Source organism: Podarcis bocagei, assembly GCF_964188305.1.
Source record: "Podarcis bocagei genome assembly, chromosome: 16".
Classification (NCBI taxonomy): Eukaryota; Metazoa; Chordata; class Lepidosauria; order Squamata; family Lacertidae; genus Podarcis; species Podarcis bocagei.
Genome location: NC_138142.1, coordinates 33,388,418 through 33,407,644, shown reverse-complemented (window position 1 = coordinate 33,407,644; position 19,227 = coordinate 33,388,418). Strand labels below are relative to the sequence as shown.

At 47.2% G+C, this 19,227-nt stretch overlaps 1 protein-coding gene across 1 annotated transcript; it reads right to left on the bottom strand.

Annotated features, from left to right (window-relative positions):
• Positions 1-1,638: 1,638 nt before the first annotated feature.
• Positions 1,639-18,214, bottom strand: YIF1A (Yip1 interacting factor homolog A, membrane trafficking protein). Its single transcript, XM_081173386.1, has 8 exons — positions 18,013-18,214; positions 15,454-15,674; positions 14,066-14,170; positions 11,626-11,704; positions 9,868-9,925; positions 8,205-8,360; positions 4,953-5,046; positions 1,639-2,863 (listed from the first exon to the last, which is right to left on the bottom strand). The coding sequence occupies exons 1-8, from the start codon at positions 18,041-18,043 to the stop codon at positions 2,714-2,716; spliced, it is 894 nt and encodes a 297-aa protein (XP_081029512.1). The 5' UTR covers positions 18,044-18,214; the 3' UTR covers positions 1,639-2,713.
• Between the last annotated feature and the right edge of the window lie 1,013 nt (positions 18,215-19,227).

Sequence of the window (19,227 nt, the reverse complement as noted above, 5' to 3'; positions counted from 1 at the left end):
ATGGGCACACAGACATCTAAGGCAACTTTGAAGAAAAGACAGGCCCTTGCAGGTATACATATCCAGGCACGTAGAAGAACACAGACAAGTATTTTTTTGTGTGCATTTTTTTTTGCGTGCATTGTTGACTTTAGCTTTTAAATGTCTCCAAATATGTGCCAAGCTTTTCCAAAGGATAATTTTGATGTTTTAACTTTTTTTTGTAAACCGCTATAAGGTTTTTTATTACAGTTGAGTGATATAGAAATTTTGTTACATAGCAAGATATAGAAATATATATATATATATATGAGAGAATGACTTTGGAGGGCCTGAGGTTCCCCACTTCTGCTGTGGAGTGAATACACTCGACACACAAATTATGTCCTAGAGAGTTCTGTGGGGCTCGGTGCTCATTATGTAGTTATTATACCTGCTGACAACACAAGAAAAGAAATAAGAAGAGTGAACACCGAAAATCTCCTTAAAAGCTGCGTCCTACCATGACCCCCTGCAGCAGAGGGCTCTGGCCTCTCACCTTTCTGAATCTCACCTGTGTGAATTGACAGCCAAAGGGAGAATAGGCAATGCTCAGCAGCTGCCAGAGAACGTCTCCTTCAACTCCCTCCTGGGAACAAAAAACTGGTCCTCTGAGAAGTTCCCCCGTAATTGCAAACAGTGAACAAAATGTTTTTTCTTCTTCACTCCAATAAACGCTCCTTCAGACAAGCCACTGAAACACAAACAGGCACGCACACAGACATCCCACACAAAGCCAAGTACCAAACCAGTCTCTCTGCAGCTGGTCCGTGATGTGTCTGCTGCCGCCTGGCGTCAGAGGTGAGTAACTATTCTAAGCTAAGAGGATAGCAGGGAAGTGAAGGCCCACATTCGCTCCACACATTTAAAAGCACTAGGGTACCACTTAAAACAGCCGTGACGTCACCCAAAGAATCCTGGGAAATGTAGTTTGTTAAGGGTGCTGAGAGTTGTTATAGACTTGCCTATTCCCCGTTCACAGAGCTACAATTTTCAGAGTAACCCTGGCCATTAAATCACTCTAGGAATTGTGGCCCTGTGAGGTGCTAGGTAGTCTGTGAACAATACTCAGCACTCTTCGGGGAAGTTTTTAATGATTGTTTTACTGTGTTTTTAGTATTTTGTTGAGGGCCACCCAGAGTGGCTGGGGCAACCCAGTGAGATGTGTGGGGTATAAATAATAATTTATTATTATTATTATTATTATTATTAGTATTATTATTATTATTATTATTATTATTAACAACACTCCCCTATTCCTCACATGGCTACAGTTCCTAGAATGGCTACACAATATATCCCTCCTCCCAGCGGACTCTGGAAATTGTAGCTCTGTGAAGCAAAAAGGCGAGTCTCCTCACAGCACCCTTAACAAATGAGAGTTCCCAGAATTCTCTGGGGGATGCCATGACAGTTTAAAGTGTTATCATGCCCCTTTATGGTATGAATGTGCCCAGAGAGAAAACCATGAGGGGTTGCTTTTCACGGTGGTACTAGATCAAGCAAAGCTCATTTAGTCACACACCATTCTTAAAATAAAGAAGCACAGGCGCTTTGCTGGGGGAGGGAGAAAGTTGGCAGCCACCCCCCAGCCGTATGAAATGTGAACACACGCACAAGTTGTCAAGCACATTTTTATCATCGCTTCCAAGAACGAACTCTCCCATAAACAGATGGGGGGAAAGTTGAAATGCGAAGTCTTTCCTCTGAAAGTTGGCTACAAGACACAACTTAGTGGCTTTGCAGATTTCGTTAAGATTTCCCCCCACACCTCCCTGTCTCCCCAAACCCACCTCTTTGCTGGCTTGTATCTGTGGCAGTAAAGACATTTTTTTAAAAACCCAGCAAAGGTTAATATATATATATATAAAGAAAACAAATGGGGAATAGTTTGAAAGTACCTCAACAATACAGCATCTGAAGTGTTATGACCAGTAGTACACAGTCCTTGAGAGGTGAGGGCCTCTGCTCTCTGACAACACAACAGCAGAGGGTGGGGGGGGCTTGGGGGGTGCACTGTCAATACTCAGCTGGTGGTGCTGGGGGTCAAAAGACCACCAGGTGGGGGGCAAGCAGGAGAAGTCATTTAAAGTAAACCAGCTGATTTTCAGAAGAGGGGAAAAGGGTGCTTTGCTCCAGAAGGCAATAATAATAATAATACACCAGAGGTCATGTTCTTAAAAATTCTTTGCATAGCAAAAGTGCTCCCAGGAGCACGAAGGGGGTGGGGGGAAGTGTCTGGAACAACCCTGCCCCACCCTATCTGAGTCTGCCCCCATGAACACCCCAAGCAAGGAGACGTTTGCAACGACCAGTGGAAATGGAACAGGCCACAGATTTGGGAGTCAAGCCGAGTGGGGGTGGACAGGCAGGCAGTGTCAAGCCTGGATAGTTTTGACAGTCCTCACTTCCCCTCCGCTCTCATGATTTTGTGGGGGGCAGGGAGCCCCTCGAGAGGCCGTGGCACCTCCCTTATTCGGCATCATTCCTTGCGTCAGCGGAGCCCCCGTCCTCCTTTGCGAGGCCCAGGATTTGGACGGCCAGGAAGAAGTGGAGTGTGTACTTCAGGGAATTTGGGGGTGGTGGGTGGGAGAAATAAGAGGGCAGGAAGAGAGAGGGGTCCTTGCAAAGCCAGCCCCCCCCCCCCCGGGCAAACGTTGGGGCCGCCACGGACGGGTCCTCTCCTCCACGTCGCCTAATGAACCAGCTGTGCAGTCAGCCAATAGAGGATCAGAGGCTGGAAGGCGGCGGCTGCTAGGGTGACGTACATCTGTGCCCTCCCGCTAGGCCGGCTTATCCCTTCCTGCACCACTGAAGGAAGGATCTTCATCCGCAAGGAGCGTACCTGGTTGAGAAAGAGGAAATATGCCACACATCAGAGGTTAAGGAAGAAGACTCGCCTCTCTCCCCACCCCACAATTCACTCCTTTATTGTAAAAGCAAGAGTGGGCGACCTGCAGCCTCCCTAGGTGTTCCTGCAGCTAGAAACTTGTGACCCTGCTATCTCACAGAATAATATCGAGTTGGAAGGGGGCCCTGGGGCTCATCTAGTACCAGTCCCCTTGACCTGCAAGAATAAGCAGTTGTCCCTTAACGGGGATCGAACCTGCAACCTTGGGGTTGTCAGCACCACGCTTTAACCTGCTGAGTGATGTTGCTGGACTCCTCAACTCCCATCAGCCCTGAGGCAGCATGGCAAATAGGGATGGTGGGAGTTGTAGGCCACAGTCACATTTAAAGCACTGTTATACCACTTTAAACCCTCAGGGCTTCCCCCAGAGAACCTTGGAAAGTGCAGTTTGCTAAAGGTGCTGAGGGGTGATATGAGACCCCCTTTTCCTTTTATATATATATATATATTTCTTAATTTTTTAACATATTGTCAGCAATCGTGTAACACAATTTCATATCTTATACAATTTTTTTACTTCCGTCAATCACATCTGAAAATTTTCCAATCTTTTCCACTTTACATTTCTTAACTTCTCTATTACTTTTAATTTTCTTAACTAATAACTCTCTTCATAATCTTCCTTGCAATATTTCATATATTCCTCTGTACAAAACTTCCTGTATTGCTACTAGCACAATCTGTTGATTACAATTGCTTTTCAAACAGTTCACATATTTATTCCAGTCCTCTCAGAATCTCTGGTCCCACAGGTTTCAAATCCTTCCTGTCATCTTATCTAATTCTGCAGAGACCCTCTTTTCCATTCACAGCTGCAATTCCCAGAGTTCCCAGGGACAGATTGTATAATCACGGGGGCGGGGGGGGGGGGAGTGCCGCCTGATAACTCTCTGCTCCCTTACACAAACTGCAGCTCCCAGCAGGGTCTTCTTACCCATAGACGCTAGGGGTGCGGGGCTTTCAGGGGCGCCAGGCCGAGAGTCCAGGGCCCAAGAGTTGAGTCTGGGGAAGAGCCCACCCGTCGGTCAGAGAGCCACAGCAGGCTCTTCTGCTGCGGGCAGCTGTGCGCCGCGAGTTCAGGGGCGATTGAGCCAGCGAGACACTGAGGCGGCCGGCTGGCTCCGCCCTCCTGCATGCCTGGGACTGGGCAACCGGGGGGGGGGGGCACCAGGCGGATCTTTGCACCCCGGTGCCACATATGCTTAAGACAGCCCTGGCTCCCAGAATGCTTTGCGGGAAGCCATGGCGGTTTAAAGTTATCTCCCGCTTGGACTACTGCAATGCGCTCTACGTGGGGCTACCTTTGAAGGTGACCCAGAAACTACAACTAATCCAGAACGCGGCAGCTAGACTGGTGACTGGGGGCGGCCGCCGAGACCACATAACACCGGTATTGAAAGACCTACATTGGCTCCCAGTACATTTCCAAGCACAATTCAAAGTGTTGGTGTTGACCTTTAAAGCCATATACGGCCTCAATCCAGTATACCTGAAGGAGCATCTCTCCACCCCCATCGTTCTGCCCGGACACTGAGGTCCAGCGCCAAGGGCCTTCTGGTGGTTCCCTCATTGCGAGGAGCCAAGTTACAGGGAACCAGGCAGAGGGCCTTCTCAGTAGTGGCGCCCACCCTGTGGAATGCCCTTCCACCAGATGTCAAAGAAATAAACAACTACCTAACATTCAGAAGACATCAGAAGGCAGCCCTGTTCAGGGAAGTTTTTGATGTGTGACATTCTAATGTATTTTTAATCTTTGTTGGAAGCCGCCCAGAGTGGCTGGGGAAACCAAGCCAGATGGGCGGGGTACAAATAATAAATTATTATTATTAAGTGGTGCCATAAATGTTTTAAAAGTGAGTGTTGTTGTCGTCTAGCAGCATGCAGAAGCTCGCAGGCTCCTCATTCCCTTTTGTCTGATCTACCAGGAACTCTATACGTCCCCGGGAAAGGCCTGCTGACAAGACTTCCTGCCCCACGGCACCCTGGGAGTGCTAGGGCCCAGATCCCAGATCCCAGTACTCACCATGAAATACATAAGAGCACAGGAAGCCCAAGCCAAGGCGATATAATAGCCATTGCTGCCAAATGCGAGGCCGCCCACCACAGCTAGGATCATCCTGGAGGAGGAGAAGGAAATGGCTGTTAAATCCCCTCCTGTCAAGGCTGTCATCCAGACCCTGCATTCTGAGATTCACAGCTGTTGTTAAGATCTCTGCCAATCACCCCCTTTTAGTCAGGCGAGACGCATGTCAGTTCTCAGCACTGAAAGCTTTATAGAAATTTTTAAAAGCTTACGAGGTGCCGGGACACAAAGGTGCCTACGCAGAGCATATTAAAAAGAAACTTTGGGGAAATGATGTAATCGTGAGGGCGGGAGATTCTTAAAATTGTGGGCATAAATATATTCGGCGCTGGAATCATACAAGTTCAACTTAAAATTTTGGGGGAGTAATACTGGAAGCATTATGGGAGGCAAAAATTCTGTTTATTAGTAAAAGCAGATGGCGGTAGTTTTTAAACAAGGTAACTGCAGAACTAGAATCATAGAGTTGGAAGAGACCCCAAGGGCCATCGAGTCCAACCCCCTGCCAAGCAGGAAACACCATCAGAGCACTCCTGACATATGGTTGTCAAGCCTCTGCTTAAAGACCTCCAAAGAAGGAGACTCCACCACACTCCTTGGCAGCAAATTCCACTGTTGAACAGCTCTTACTGTCAGGAAGTTCTTCCTAATGTTTAGGTGGAATCTTCTTTCTTGTAGTTTGGATCCATTGCTCCGTTTCCTTATATGTGACATTTATGTGTATGCATAATTTAGGGCTGCCAAAAGTCAGTAGTCAAAAACAGTGTCCAGGCAGAATTCACTTAAATGTCCAGGAAAACCCATGTATGGAAACCCATGTCTGAAGTCTAGATTTTGGCGACTTTCCTTAAAAACAGCTCAAAAACTTCAGGGTTGGTTTTTTTTTGAGCTCAACAACTTGTAACCTAATTTTCACTTTTTGAAATGTGGCAACTCTAGCATAATTGTACAGACCCTCTGGATAGATACTGCAGATATCAATCACATATTTGCTAACTTACTGTTTTGGGAAATTTCCCCAGAACAATCTTTCCAGTTATAAAATTTAAATGTATATCACAATTTCAAATTTAACCAAATAAATATGTCTGTGCACATGTGTTTTTAAAAGGCTGCCTGTACATTCACCTTCTGAGTCAGAAGTCTTTGCTTCCCATCTGAACATGGATGGGACATTAGGTGGTGGCTGTATTTGGCAAATGCCCAGAGGCACATTATAGAGAATTTTTAGAGAGTGGCAGGACCTAGAATGGATGGGGAATGTGGATGGTGCTCCAGGTGTTGCTGGACTACAATTACCATCATCCCTGATCACTGCTGGCTAAGGCTGATGGGAGCTGGAGTCCAATAACATTCAGAGGGCTGCACCTCACTGAGATGCCATCACAACACTGCATGGAGGTGTGTGGCGAAGTCATTGCAAAAAGGGGGTGGATAATAATAATACTCTGTACAGTGGTGCCCCGCAAGACGAATGCCTCGCAAGACGAAAAACCCGCTAGACGAAAGGGTTTTCCGTTTTTCGATGCGCTTCGCAAGACGAATTTCCCTATGGGCTTGCTTTGCAAGATGAAAACGTCTTGAGAGTCTTGCGACTTTTTTCGCTCCCCCCCTTTTTCTAAGCCGCTAAGCCGCTAATAGCCTTTTAGCCGCTAAGCCTTTAATAGCCGCTAAACCACTAATAGCGCTAATCCGCTAATAGGGTTGCTTCGCAAGACGAAAAAACCGCTAGATGAAGAGACTCGCGGAACGGATTATTTTCGTCTTGCGAGGCACCACTGTATATTCCTCACAAAAGTGACCCAAAGCAACTTACAAACACAAGGTAAACACTATAAACAATTGCAGCAAACACAACACTTCAAAACACAAACCAAAAACACAACTACACACACAAAAGACAGGTCTTACAGATCCAGCCCCACTGAAAGAGGCCACAGGTACTCTAATTAAGGGCCAAAAGGTCACACTAAATAAAAGTTATTGCCTGGTGCCTATACAGTGGTGCCTCGCAAGACGAAATTAATTCGTTCCGCAAGTTTTTTCTTCTTGCGAGTTTTTCGTCTTGCGATGCACGGTTTCCCATAGGAATGCATTGAAAATCAATTAATGCGTTCCTATGGAAACCGCCTTCAGACCAGGTCCGGGGACAGTCTGTCCCCCGACCTCTTCTGAAGGCTGGGGGGGGGGGGACAAGGGCTTTTCTTCCCACCCCCAGCATTTTAAAAAACCCCGGGACAGCGGAGGACTTCTCCGCTGTCCGGGGCGATGTAAAAGCCCCTGGGAAGGCAGGCAGGGGGGACAAAGACTTTCGCCCCCCGCCCGCCTTCAGAAGAGGTCCTGGACCTCTTCTGAAGGCGGGCGGGGGGCGAAAGTCTTTGCTCCCCACCGCCTGCCTTCCAAAGCCGTCCGGGACAGCGGAGAAACGTGCTGCCTTTCTCCGCTCTCCCGGGAAGGCAGGCAGGGGGAAGCAAAGACTTTCGCCCCCCCGCCCGCCTTCAGAAGAGGTCCTGGATTTAAAAGAGGTCCCCGGAGATTTCCCTATGGGCTTTCTTCTTGCGAAGCAAGCCCATAGGGAAATTTGTCTTGCAAAGCGCCTCCAAAACAGAAAACCCTTTCGTCTTGCGGGTTTTCCGTCTTGTGAGGCATTCGTCTTGCGAGGTACCACTGTAACTAGATAAAGAGGGGGCCAGGTGAGCCTCGCTGGGGACAGCATTCCACAAGCAGGGAGCCACCACTGAAAAGGCCCGTCCCCATGTTGCTGCCCTCTGGACATCCCAGAGAAGAGCCTCAGAGAGTGATTGCAGGGTCTGATTCAGTTTATGTGAGGAGAGGCAATCCTTGAGGTATTGTGGTCCTGAGCCACATTAAAGCCGCAACGAAGAAAATACAAGCGTCAGTTTAAACACTACTCAAGACCCCAAGTGGAAGAGCCAAGTTGGATGAACATGTGACAAGAAGTCTGACCTCACGTAAACACAGCCTCCTATGGTCCCAAGGACCGCTAGGCCAGAAATGTGGCCCTCCTGATGTTGCTGGACCCCAGCCGCCGTCATTCCTGACCACTGGCCTTGCTGGCTTGGGCTGATAGGAGCTGGAGTCCATCCAATATTCAGAGGGCTTATGGTTCCTTCCCAGTACGCTAGGCCAACATTGTACCGGCCACAAGGCAGAAGGGAGAGGCCCACTTACCCAACGTATTTGTAGCCGCAGTAAGCAAGCAGGTCAAAGGTGCCCAGGTCGCTCTGGACCGTCACAAGGTACAGGCCCAGCAACAGGGCGAGAACCTCAATCACGACCCACACGAACGCCGTGCTGGCACACATGCCCAGGACCTCTGGTGAAAACCTAGGAAGGAACAAGGCAGAAAGAGCAGAACGGAATGGATGTCAGGAACCAACATAAATATGTAAGAGGAGTCTGGCTGTTGGAATGCAATTTTGATGTGCTGTCTATAATGTCTAAGATATTACTTTGTCAGACAAAGGACGATGTCAAGGGAATTGGGGTTGCTTGTGTGTAAACCTCCAGCTGTTCCAAACTGCTTAGGGGTGGTTGTGTCTTTCCCTGACTGAGCCGCCCTTGGCGCTGCTGCTCAGTCGCTAGCAGAATCCGTGAGTGGGCGTCTCCTAAATTTCCTCCAGCATAAGAATTCCTTGACGGACAACCTCCTCCTCGCCTCTCTGCGCGGAAGACTTCTGCGCAGAGTGGGCGTGCCAAGTGGTGGTCCTCCACCCTCCTCACTGACTTCACTGGAAGAGTCTCGGAGCCTCACCTCCGAGATGCTCTCTCCCTCTCCCTTCTTCCTGGTGTCACCTGGACTTTCTTCCCCAGATGACGTTCTCTCTCTTCCCTTACTCGTTCCCTCCCCTGCAGAATCTGGGAGCCTCGCCTCTCCCCTCTGCTCTGATGTCAGTTCCCTGACAGACGAGCAAGTAAAATCCTCAATGATACATTGGGCAATAGATATTGGTTATAATATAGATATGGAAGCGTGGGAACGATTGTGGAATACGGATATAAAATTCACAGCATGCTATGGCTTAAGAGAAAACTATATGGAAATGTTATATCGATGGTCTCTAACACCGAGTAAACTGGCAAAAATGTATAAATCAAAATCGAATAAGTGTTGGAAATGCAAAGAGAAGGAAGTTACTTTTTATCCTATGTGGTCTTGTGGCAAGGTTAAAGCTTACTGGGAAATGATATGATGAACTGAAAAAGATGTTTAAAATAACATTTGTAAAAAACCCCAGAAAAAAACAGAAGCTTTTCTTCTGGGAATTATAGGGGTAGAACTACCTAAACAGTATTTAAATTTATTCAGCGGCAAGAATGTTATCTACCCCAAAATGGAAATAAGTCCCAATGAAAGAAGAATGGATACAAAAACTTGTGGACTATGCAGAAACGGTGAAACTTACCGGAAAAATAAGAAATCAAGATAACAAACTTTTTATAAAAGCATGGAAATGGTTTATTGAATATTTTAAAAAACAAATTGTAAACAGATGAGGACATTGGCAGGATTATTGCAATAACATGCAGTTTCATAAGAGTATATAATTAAAGTAGAAGAAAATAATAAGTTAATTTGTAATATGCAGGATATGATAAAAATAAAAGTAAGGAACCACAGAAAGAGGAGGAAGGAAGTCGAGTTTTACAAGAGCATCTCTGCCTACTTGTAATCATAGAGTTGGAAGGGCCATCTAGTCCCTCCCAACTCTATGATTATTTAGCACCATTACTACAGAGGGCAATTTATGAAATGAAGCAGGAATAAGGAATCTGTGACTCCAGATGTGGGAATTAAGAGGTTTTTTTGGGGGGAGGAAACCTCGTCGCTTACCTTTTCTGTAAACCAAGTGCCATCCCAGCAAGTAAGATATAGGTAATGAAAGCCATACCTGGAGAGAGGGGAAGAACAAGAATCACACTCATGAGAACTAGCCACTTTGATGGAACAAACTGCAGTTTTCCAGGGTGGCAGGGATGGAAAGGGTAGAGAGTTAGCTTCTACTATAATTAGCTATCCTGTCTAGCTTAACTCTAAAACAAGAACAGGGAGCCTGTAATTCTCATCAGCCCAGGTGACGAAAGGTTTGGGATGATGGGGGCTGGAGTCCAATGACAGCCGCAGAGACACAGTCTCCTCATCCCTGCTCTAAGAGAGAGACTAAAAATTCAAAGCAAGACCAACAATTTCTTTAACTCTGTTGCTTTGGAAACTGGGTCCCATCTGTGCTGCACATTTAACAACAACAACAACAACAACAATAGTAATATATTAATATTAATATATTAATATATATTAATAATAATAATAATACCCCAGCCACTCTTGGCAGCTTCCCCCCCAAAAATATTAAAATACTGTAATACATCAAACATTAAAAGCTTCCCTAAACAGGGCTGCCTTCAGATGCCTTCTAAAAGTCTGGTAGTTGCTATTCTCTTGGTTCCCTGTAACTTGGTTTCTCGCAGCGAGGGAACCGCCAGAAGGCCCTCAGAGCTGGACCTCAGTGTCCAGGTAGAACGATGGGGGTGGAGACACTCCTTCAGGTATACTGGACCGAGGCCGTTTAGGGCTTTAAAGGTCAGCACCAACACTTTGTGCTCGGAAGCGTCCTGGGAGCCAATGTAGGTCTTTCAAGACCGGTGTTATGTGGTCTCAGCGGCCGCTCCGCAGGACCACAGCACTTTAAACAGTAATTGGGAGTCCCCCAGCAAATCCTGGAAAACCTAGTTTGTAAAGGGTACTGAGAGTTGTTAGAAGACACCGCCCCCAATTCCCCTCACAGAGCTGCAATATCCAGCGCTCCCTGTGAAAAGGGATTCATTGTTAAGCTACTTTGGGAGTTGTAGCTCCGTGAGAGGAATAGCGATGTCTCCTAAAGCACCCTAATACACTTATTCCTCTGGCCCTGCCCACAAATTGAATGTGGCCCCCAGGAGGCTGCGTACATAGAAATGTGGCCCTCAGTCTGAAAACCACTCCCCTCCTCTGCTTTAGAAAGTGCTTTTTAAAACTAACAAACCCTGGGTATTAGGCCAGGGCGGAGGTGAACATCAAGAAACACTGCTATGAATCACCTGTTCAGTTTTCCCAAAAACTATCAATACAGTGGTACCTCAGGTTAAGAACTTAATTCGTTCTGGAGGTCCATTCTTAACCTGAAACTGTTCTTAACCTGAGGTACCACTTTAGCTAATGGAGCCTTGGGAAAAAAATATGCATTTGTGGTAAAAAAACCCTCAAAAAAAACCTTGTGGACCTTGGCTACCACAGAAAAAAATAAACTGTGTTTCTGGGGGTACAGAAAGCTGGCGGTGGATCCAGAATGCTTTCTTGTCATCAGGTAAGATTTTATTTCCTGTGCTTCGTACTCTAGTGCTAAACATTCACCCTCCACGCCAACTCAGGAAATAAGGATGGTTTGATTTATATTGGTGTGCTACCATTTCTTTCTATTGTTACTGATTGCTTGTTTGCTTTGAATATGGTACAATGAAACACTGTGCTACTGTACTTTTGGGTTGTTACTAACGGTAAAATAAGGAATAAGTAAAGAAACCCTCCTATGTTCAGGAGAGGGCCTCCACTCACTAGGAATGTAGAGGTCTGGAGCGTTGATGTCCTGCCGAGGCGTGAGGGGGACGTCCCTGTGGTAGCGGACTTCCCAGTTCTGTAGAGGAACAATAATACGCACAGGTGAGAGCTGGCTGCCCAAAACCTGTTTCAAAACACTATTATTATTATTTTTTAAGGGGGGTTCACATTTGTTCTCAAATGGCACTGAAGATGAGGTGGGAAAAGCGCGGATATTTTATTTTTATTTTTCTCTACAGTGGTACCTCGGGGGTTAAGTACTTAATTCGTTCCGGAGGTCCGTTCTTAACCTGAAACTGTTCTTAACCTGAAGCACCACTTTAGCTAATGGAGCCTCCTGCTACTGCCGGAGCACGATTTCTGTTCTCATCCTGAAGCAAAGTTCTCAACTTGAAGCACTATTTCTGGGCTAGCGGAGTCTGTAACCTGAAGCTTATGTAACCTGAAGCATATGTAACCCGAGGTACCACTGTACAGCTGTATTGTAGAATATTTGAGCAGCATTCACTGTTAAAACATAAAGCACCACAGATTTTGTTTTTAAAAAATACACATATGCATTGAGGTGACAGGCGAATTAAACTTGAAACATCTGCCCAGGCCTGATAGCATTAAAAAGTCTTCAAGAGACTCATGAAAGTTAACAGCAAGGGTGCCTGCCGCATCTCTGACTGAAGCGTGTTCGACAACCTAATGCCCAACTTTGAATTGAAGCCAGGCTGAAACACAGAGGAATAGCAAGCCGCTCTCCTCCAAACGATCTCAGTGATTGAGCTGGGATACAAGACCTCTCAAGTGATCTTTAAGGTATCCTGCACCCAAGCTGTCCCTTTCAAACAAAATGTAGGAGCATAAGAAGCTGCCTTCTAAGATGCCAGTCCTCATGGTTCTGAAATAAATGGCTGACATAACTAGAAACATAGGAACCTGCCTTATAGTTAACTACATACGACGGGTGAAGAAGCCCTCCCTTTCACCTGTCCTGAATCTACCACCACTTCGCTTCATTGGATGACCCCCATTTCCAGTTATTATGAAAGAGGGAGGAAAAAAAATCCTCTATCCACTTCTTCTGTACCATGCATAATTTTGTAAAACTTCACCTTGGCTCTGTATACCTGAAGGAGCGTCTCCACCCCCATCGTTCAGCCTGGACACTGAGGCCCAGCTCCGAGGGCCTTCTGGCGGTTCCCTCATTGTGAGAAGTGAGGTCACAGGGAACCAGGCAGAGAGCCTTCTCGGTAGTGGCGCCTGCCCTGTGGAACGCCCTCCCACCAGAAGTCTAGGAAATAAACAACTATCTGACTTTTAGAAGATGCCTGAAGGCAGCCCTCTTTAGGGACGTTTTTAATGTTTGGTGTTTTGCTGTGTTTTTAATTAGTTGCAAGCCACCCAGAGTGGCTGGGGCAACCCAGTCAGATGGGCAAAGTATGAGTAATTTATTATTATTATTATTATTATTACAGTGGTGCCCCGCAAGACGAATGCCTCGCAAGACGAAAAACTCGCTAGACGAAAGAGTTTTCCGGTTTTTGAGTCGTTCTGCAAGACAAATTTCCCTATGGGCTTGCTTTGCAAGACGAAACGTCTTGCGAGTTCTTGCGAGTTTGTTTCCTTTTTCTTAAAGCCGCTAAGCCGTTAATAGCTGCTAAGCCGTTAATAGCCGCTAAGCCGCTAAGCTGCTAATAGCCATGCTTCACAAGACGAAAAAACCGCAAGACGAAGAGACTCGCGGAACGGATTAATTTCGTCTTGCGAGGCACCACTGTATTATTATTATTATTATTATTATTATTATTATTATTATTATTATCATCATCATCCCCAACCACCACCCAGGCCAATGGCATGGGAAAGGCACTCTGTACGTGCCTGGAAATACTGTGGGTACATGTCTTCTCTTTTTTGAACACACCCAGATTCTTTCCCCCATCCACCAATAGCAGAGAATGGAATCCAGCAGCGTAGTCTTTAAGTTGCTATAATGACCCTTTAAGTCCCTTCCTGTGATTATCCTAACTGCTGCCAAGTTATCAGTCTGAGGAAAGAACTATGTGGCAGAAACTGCCCTGTCCTCCTGAACTAGATGTCTGTCACCTGCTCTGCTCCAGGATCTCATCCATGGAAGCGGCACTGGTCTTTAACAAGGGCAAGAGTGCCAGAACTGCCACTGACACAGACTTTAACACTAAGAACTGTAACTTTGGAAACCTGTGCTTGAGCTTGCTATTTTCCTCCTCCCTCCTCCCTCCTGTTTCCTCACGTGACGTATCTTTTTACGGTGGTTAGCCTGAGGGCAGGGAGGGGCCATCTCAGAACTGTACACCACTATGAAGGGCCTTTTCCAGCTGAAGGGCGGGATGTAAAAGCTGTAAATAAATAAAACCAAGACCCCCAAACCGAAACAGCGGGCAAAGTGCCACCTCCCTATCTGTACCTGGTGTACATAAGGAAACACCAACAGGGCGAGCTTCTTCATCACGTAAGTGGTGTCCACTGCAAAGAAGTATTTCAGCTTGTTCATGGACATAAACCGATGGATCTGATGGAAGCAAAATTCAAGAATGAAAAATTATCCAGCTCAGAGGAAAGCATTCTTCTGAATTACACACCTACTATACCTGGGAGATAGCTCAGCCGATAAGAGTGCGGGATTCTTAACCTCAGGGTCGTGAGTTCGACCCCACATTGGACCAAACATTGCTGCATTACAAAGGGTTAGACTAGATGACCCTTGTGGCCCCTTCCTTCTCTACAATTCTACGATTCCGTAAGGAATCTGACAACTGGACAGGATAAATGGATTCTCTGTGCCCTTACTACACCCAAAAAACCCGATACTGATGTACTGGGAATATAAATCTATGGCCCCTTTCAGTCAATGGATGGAAGATACGACGACAATCACAACTTATGAACACATTGCTTATAGGTGCAGACTTTGTGTGGACAAGTACAGTGGTACCTTGGGTTAAGTACTTAATTCGTTCCGGACGTCTGTTCTTAACCTGAAACTGTTCTTAACCTGAACACCACTTTAGCTAATGGGGCTGCGCGATTTCTGTTCCCATCCTGAAGCAAAGTTCTTAACCCGAGGTACTATTTCTGGGTTAGTGGAGTCTGTAACCTGAAGTGGATGTAACCCAAGGTACCACTGTATAATGATATCTCTTCCCCTATCCCTCCCCCTCCACCAGTTTTGTAGCATGCTGGCAAAAAAAGGTGTGTTTTATATTAGAGGGGGGGGTCCCAAAAGCATGAAGGGGGGGGGGCAAAACCTGTAGCCAGTTAAGAGCACAGGAAGCACACAAAACCCAGAAGGGGAGAATGAACCAAGCCTAAGCTCAGCCCCACCTGCATTACGCATTTAAAGAACTTTGCCATGGCCTCCCCCTTCCACCATTATTTGCTAATGGTGCTTGGAATTGTAGCTCTGCAAGGGGTGAACTACAGTTCCCAGGAATCTTAGGGGGTACAGAAGGAAATATGCAGCCATGGAAGCTTATGATACAATGACTTTATGGCCCCACGTGCACCCTACATTAAAAGCAGCACCGTACCACTTTATACAGGCTTCCCCCAGACGACCTGGGAACTGTAGTCTGACATCGTTCGGAGACCCCTAGCCTCCTCGCAGAGCTGCAATTCCCAGCTTTCCCTGGGAACAGAGACTACTTGCTAAACCACTCTGGGAACTACCAACTCACAGCACACTTAAACTACAGCCCCCATAGTCCTTTGGGGGAAGCCACAACTGTTTAAGAAGACGTGTAACAGCGTTTTGGACATACAAGCCTAGTCCATAGGATGAATGCCTCTTCCTACCTCTTTGTGCACAATGTCCTTGCCCTGAGATGCGATGGTGGTGCCGTAAGCCATCGCTACGTTGGCCACGGGGTCGGCAAAGATCTGGTTAAAACCCATGTCGATGCCTGGGGCCGGGTAACCCGGCTGCTGGGGGCCGTAGGCTGCACTGGTGTCGTCAAAAAGCTGGGGGGCATCTGCGTTCTGCGGCACGGGAGGGATCCTTGTCCTGTGTTTAGAACCTACAAGAGACGGGGTTTTAGTAGGGAGGAGAGAGAATTTTTTTAAAGAAAAGAAGGCCTATCAGATGGGCAGATACACCCTTACAAGAGCTTGGAAGAACAAACACCTACCATGGGTTACATAACGTCCCAAGGATCTTAGGTAAAGGGACCCCTGACCTTAGGTCCAGTCGTGGCCGACTCTGGGGTTGCGGCGCTCATTTCGCTTTATTGGCCAAGGGAGCCGGCGTACAGCTTCCGGGTCATGTGGCCAGCATGACTAAGCCGCTTCTGGCGAACCAGAGCAGCGCACAGAAACGCCGTTTACCTTCCCGCCGGAGCGGTACCTATTTATCTCCTTGCACTTTGAGGTGCTTTCGAACTGCTAGGTTGGCAGGAGCAGGGGCTGACCAACAGGAGCTCACCCCATCGCGGGGATTCGAACCGCTGACCTTCTGATTGGCAAGCACAAGGCTCTGTGGTTTAGACCACAGCGCCACCCATGTCCCTAACCCAATGATCTTATCTGAGCACAATTATTATAAAGGCCAATATGTGGTTTATTTCCTTACAGGACGCTCAGCTCTGTTTCACAACGGTAGATAAGAATCTCAGGAGGACTAAGCTCCTTCCGGAAGGAAACTACTATCCCCCTGTAATAAGGAGGCTGCCGATTAGATACGAGGCCAAGCTACCTGGCCCCTGCCCAACGAGAGAGTTTTGGGGCCACGACAAAACAGTCGCCAAGAGAGGCAAGCCCAGCGAGAACGTCTATGCTCCTGCGAAGGCCTCCAGCAGGAGGAAATGCTGTTTCTGAGCTCAAAGGTGGAGAGTAGGGAAGGAAAGGAGCAACGTGGTTTCTTGCTAAGCATGACAGAGTCTCTTCCAAGCCTCCGCCTGCAGAGAACCAAGTGGGAGGTGAGAGACGGAAGACTGAGCGCTTGTGTATCTGAAGGGTAGAAATCTTGAGAGAAAGGCGACTTGGCGGATGAGGTTTGCCAAAGGCAGAGGAGACAGGGATAGCTCGGTCGGTGGAGCATGAGACTCTTAATCGCAGGGTTGTGCGTTCGAGCCCCACGTTGGTCAAAAGATTCCTGCATTGCGGGGGGGTTGGACTAGATGACCCTTGGGGTCCCTTCCAACTCTACAATATGAGACCGGGGGTGGGGGGAGGAGAGAGTAAAGCTTGCAATGCTTCACTCTGAAAGAGCTGCACAGTTGTAGTTAGACTTCAACTCCCATCAACCCCAGCTAACATGAGCAATGGCAAGGGATGATGGGAGTTGTAGTTCAGCAGTGACTGGACACCCACACAGGCTCCCAAATTCTCATTGAGAAGCTCCACAGGAATCCTCATCATTTTTTCTAAACTACCCCTTAAAGCCCACTGCTACAAACCTCTCAAGAGACCAGTGAACCCTCCTTTTTGCGAGACAAGACTAACCCAGTGTTATCCACCTGGCAGTAGCCTTCCCCCTTTTAACTGGGAATCCCAGGAATTCATTATCGGAATAAACAAACTAGAAACTGTTCTTAACCTGAAGCACCACTTTAGCTAATGGGGCCTCCCGCTGCCGCCACAAGATTTCTGTTCTCATCCTCAAGCAAAGTTCTTAACCTGAAGCACTATGTCTGGGTTAGCGGAGTCTGTAACCTGAAGCATATGTAACCCATGGTACCACTGTACAGTATAATGAAAATCAATTAAAAACAAAAAAAGGAAAACACTCACCCACCCACAACTTTTACAGCACGTCACATAGCAATAACAACAAACTGTATCCAGTGCTAGTTTGGAATAGACCCACTTAAATTAAAAAGCATGACTAACTTAGGTCCATTAATTTCAGCAGTTAAATCCCAAGTGGAACTGAGTTGGGATACAACCCAGGACTAGTAATAATAATTTTAAAAACACACCAAAAAGAAAACGAAAGCACCAACATTTATTTATTTTTTTACTAAGGATTTGTGAAAGAGGCTAAGTCTCTCTTTCTTCTCTCTCTTTTATCCACGAGGGCAGAACACGTAGCAAAGAGGACGTTATAATTATAAGTCTCTATGGAACTGAACCTGGTCCGAGAGCCAAAAAAGCACGTTGCTCTGCGGCCGACTTAAGGCCCCTTCCACTTTGCTCACCTTCGGAAGCAACAGGATTATCGGGGGCGGGGAAAGAGAAAGGTCTTTTGGTGCTAAGGCCCCCGTCCCGAGGCAAGCGCCACCCCCATCAGACCCCTCTTCCATACTGTCTGGATACAACTGCGCGGGGGAGGGAATCGGCACCCCAACATTGAAGCCACGTCCGGGGCCTGTTACCCCCTTTCCGTTTCCCCCCTCCGAGTCCCCCTCAAGGTCTTACCTGGGCCCCCATAGCCAGGGGGATAAGCCATGGCTCCCCGCGATTGTTTGCAAAACGGGGCCCCCTCTTCTGAAAGTGTGATCAACTTGAAATCAAGGTGGGGGGGGGAGGGGGAGGGAGACTTGAAGACGGATCAAAAGGAAGGGGGAGGAAGACGCAAGTCCAAGCCACGTCCTCAAAGCCTCCAGCGCTGCAATCCTCGGCCTCCCATTGGCTACTACGGTGGCTGCGCTCAGGGCTCTGAGCGCTGATTGGCGGGAAATGTATCCATTTCACTCTCTCTTTTTCCCTTGCTTCCTCGCAGCTGTTCCAAAGGGGCGGAGTTCCCGCTGTACATTCGGTAAGAAGTCCTCTTAAGGACGCATGCGCGCGAGGAAGTTCCATTCACCCCGCCCCTCTTTTGTCGAAACAATTATTAGCAGTTAACAAACTGTATGTGGCAGTTGAAGAGTTTATGGCTTCTCCTATTTCTTTACGCCAGTGTGGTCTTTTTAAAAAAGATCTGTATGATCCTTTTTATTGGATGATTCAAATAAAACTGTTTGGTTTTTTTAATATAAGTTTTCAAGATTCTGTTGTTGTTGTTGTTTAGTCCGACACTTCGTGACCCCCTGGACCAGAGCACGCCAGGCACTCCTGTCTTCCATTGCCTCCCGCAGTTTAGTCAAACTCATGTTCGTAGCTTCGAGAACACTGTCCAGCCATCTCGTCCTCTGTCGTCCCCTTCTCCTTGTGCCCTCCATCTTTCCCAACATCAGGGTCTTTTCCAGGGAGTCTTCTCTTCTCATGAGGTGGCCAAAGTATTGGAGCCTCAGCTTCAGGATCTGTCCTTCCAGTGAACACTCAGGGCTGATTTCCTTCAGAATGGAGAGGTTGCATCTTCTTGCAGTCCATGGGACTCTCAAGAGTCTCCTCCAGCACCAGAATTCAAAAGCATCCATTCTTCAGCGATCAGCCTTCTTTATGGTCCAGCTCTCACTTCCATTCATCACTACTGGGAAAACCATAGTTTTAACTATACGGACCTTTGTCGGCAAGGTGATGTCTCTGCTTTTTAAGATGCTGTCTAGGTTTGTCGTTGCTTTTCTCCCAAGAAGCAGGCGTCTTTTAATTTTGTGACTGCTGTCACCATCTGCAGTGGTCATGGAGCCCAAGAAAGTAAAATCTCTCACCGCCTCCATTTCTTCCCCCAAGATAAAATGTTGAAAGCTTGCC

What these genes read in the sequence shown, in the direction of transcription:
- YIF1A (XM_081173386.1), bottom strand. Translation starts at nt 18,043, where the DNA reads ATGGCTTATCCCCCTGGCTATGGGGGCCCAG. An exon ending in AGGACATTGTGCACAAAGAG is followed by an intron (nt 14,171 to 15,453) that starts GTAGGAAGAGGC and finishes TGCTTCCATCAG; the next exon opens with ATCCATCGGTTTATGTCCAT. An exon ending in TCCAGACCTCTACATTCCTA is followed by an intron (nt 9,926 to 11,625) that starts GTGAGTGGAGGC and finishes CCCTCTCTCCAG; the next exon opens with GTATGGCTTTCATTACCTAT.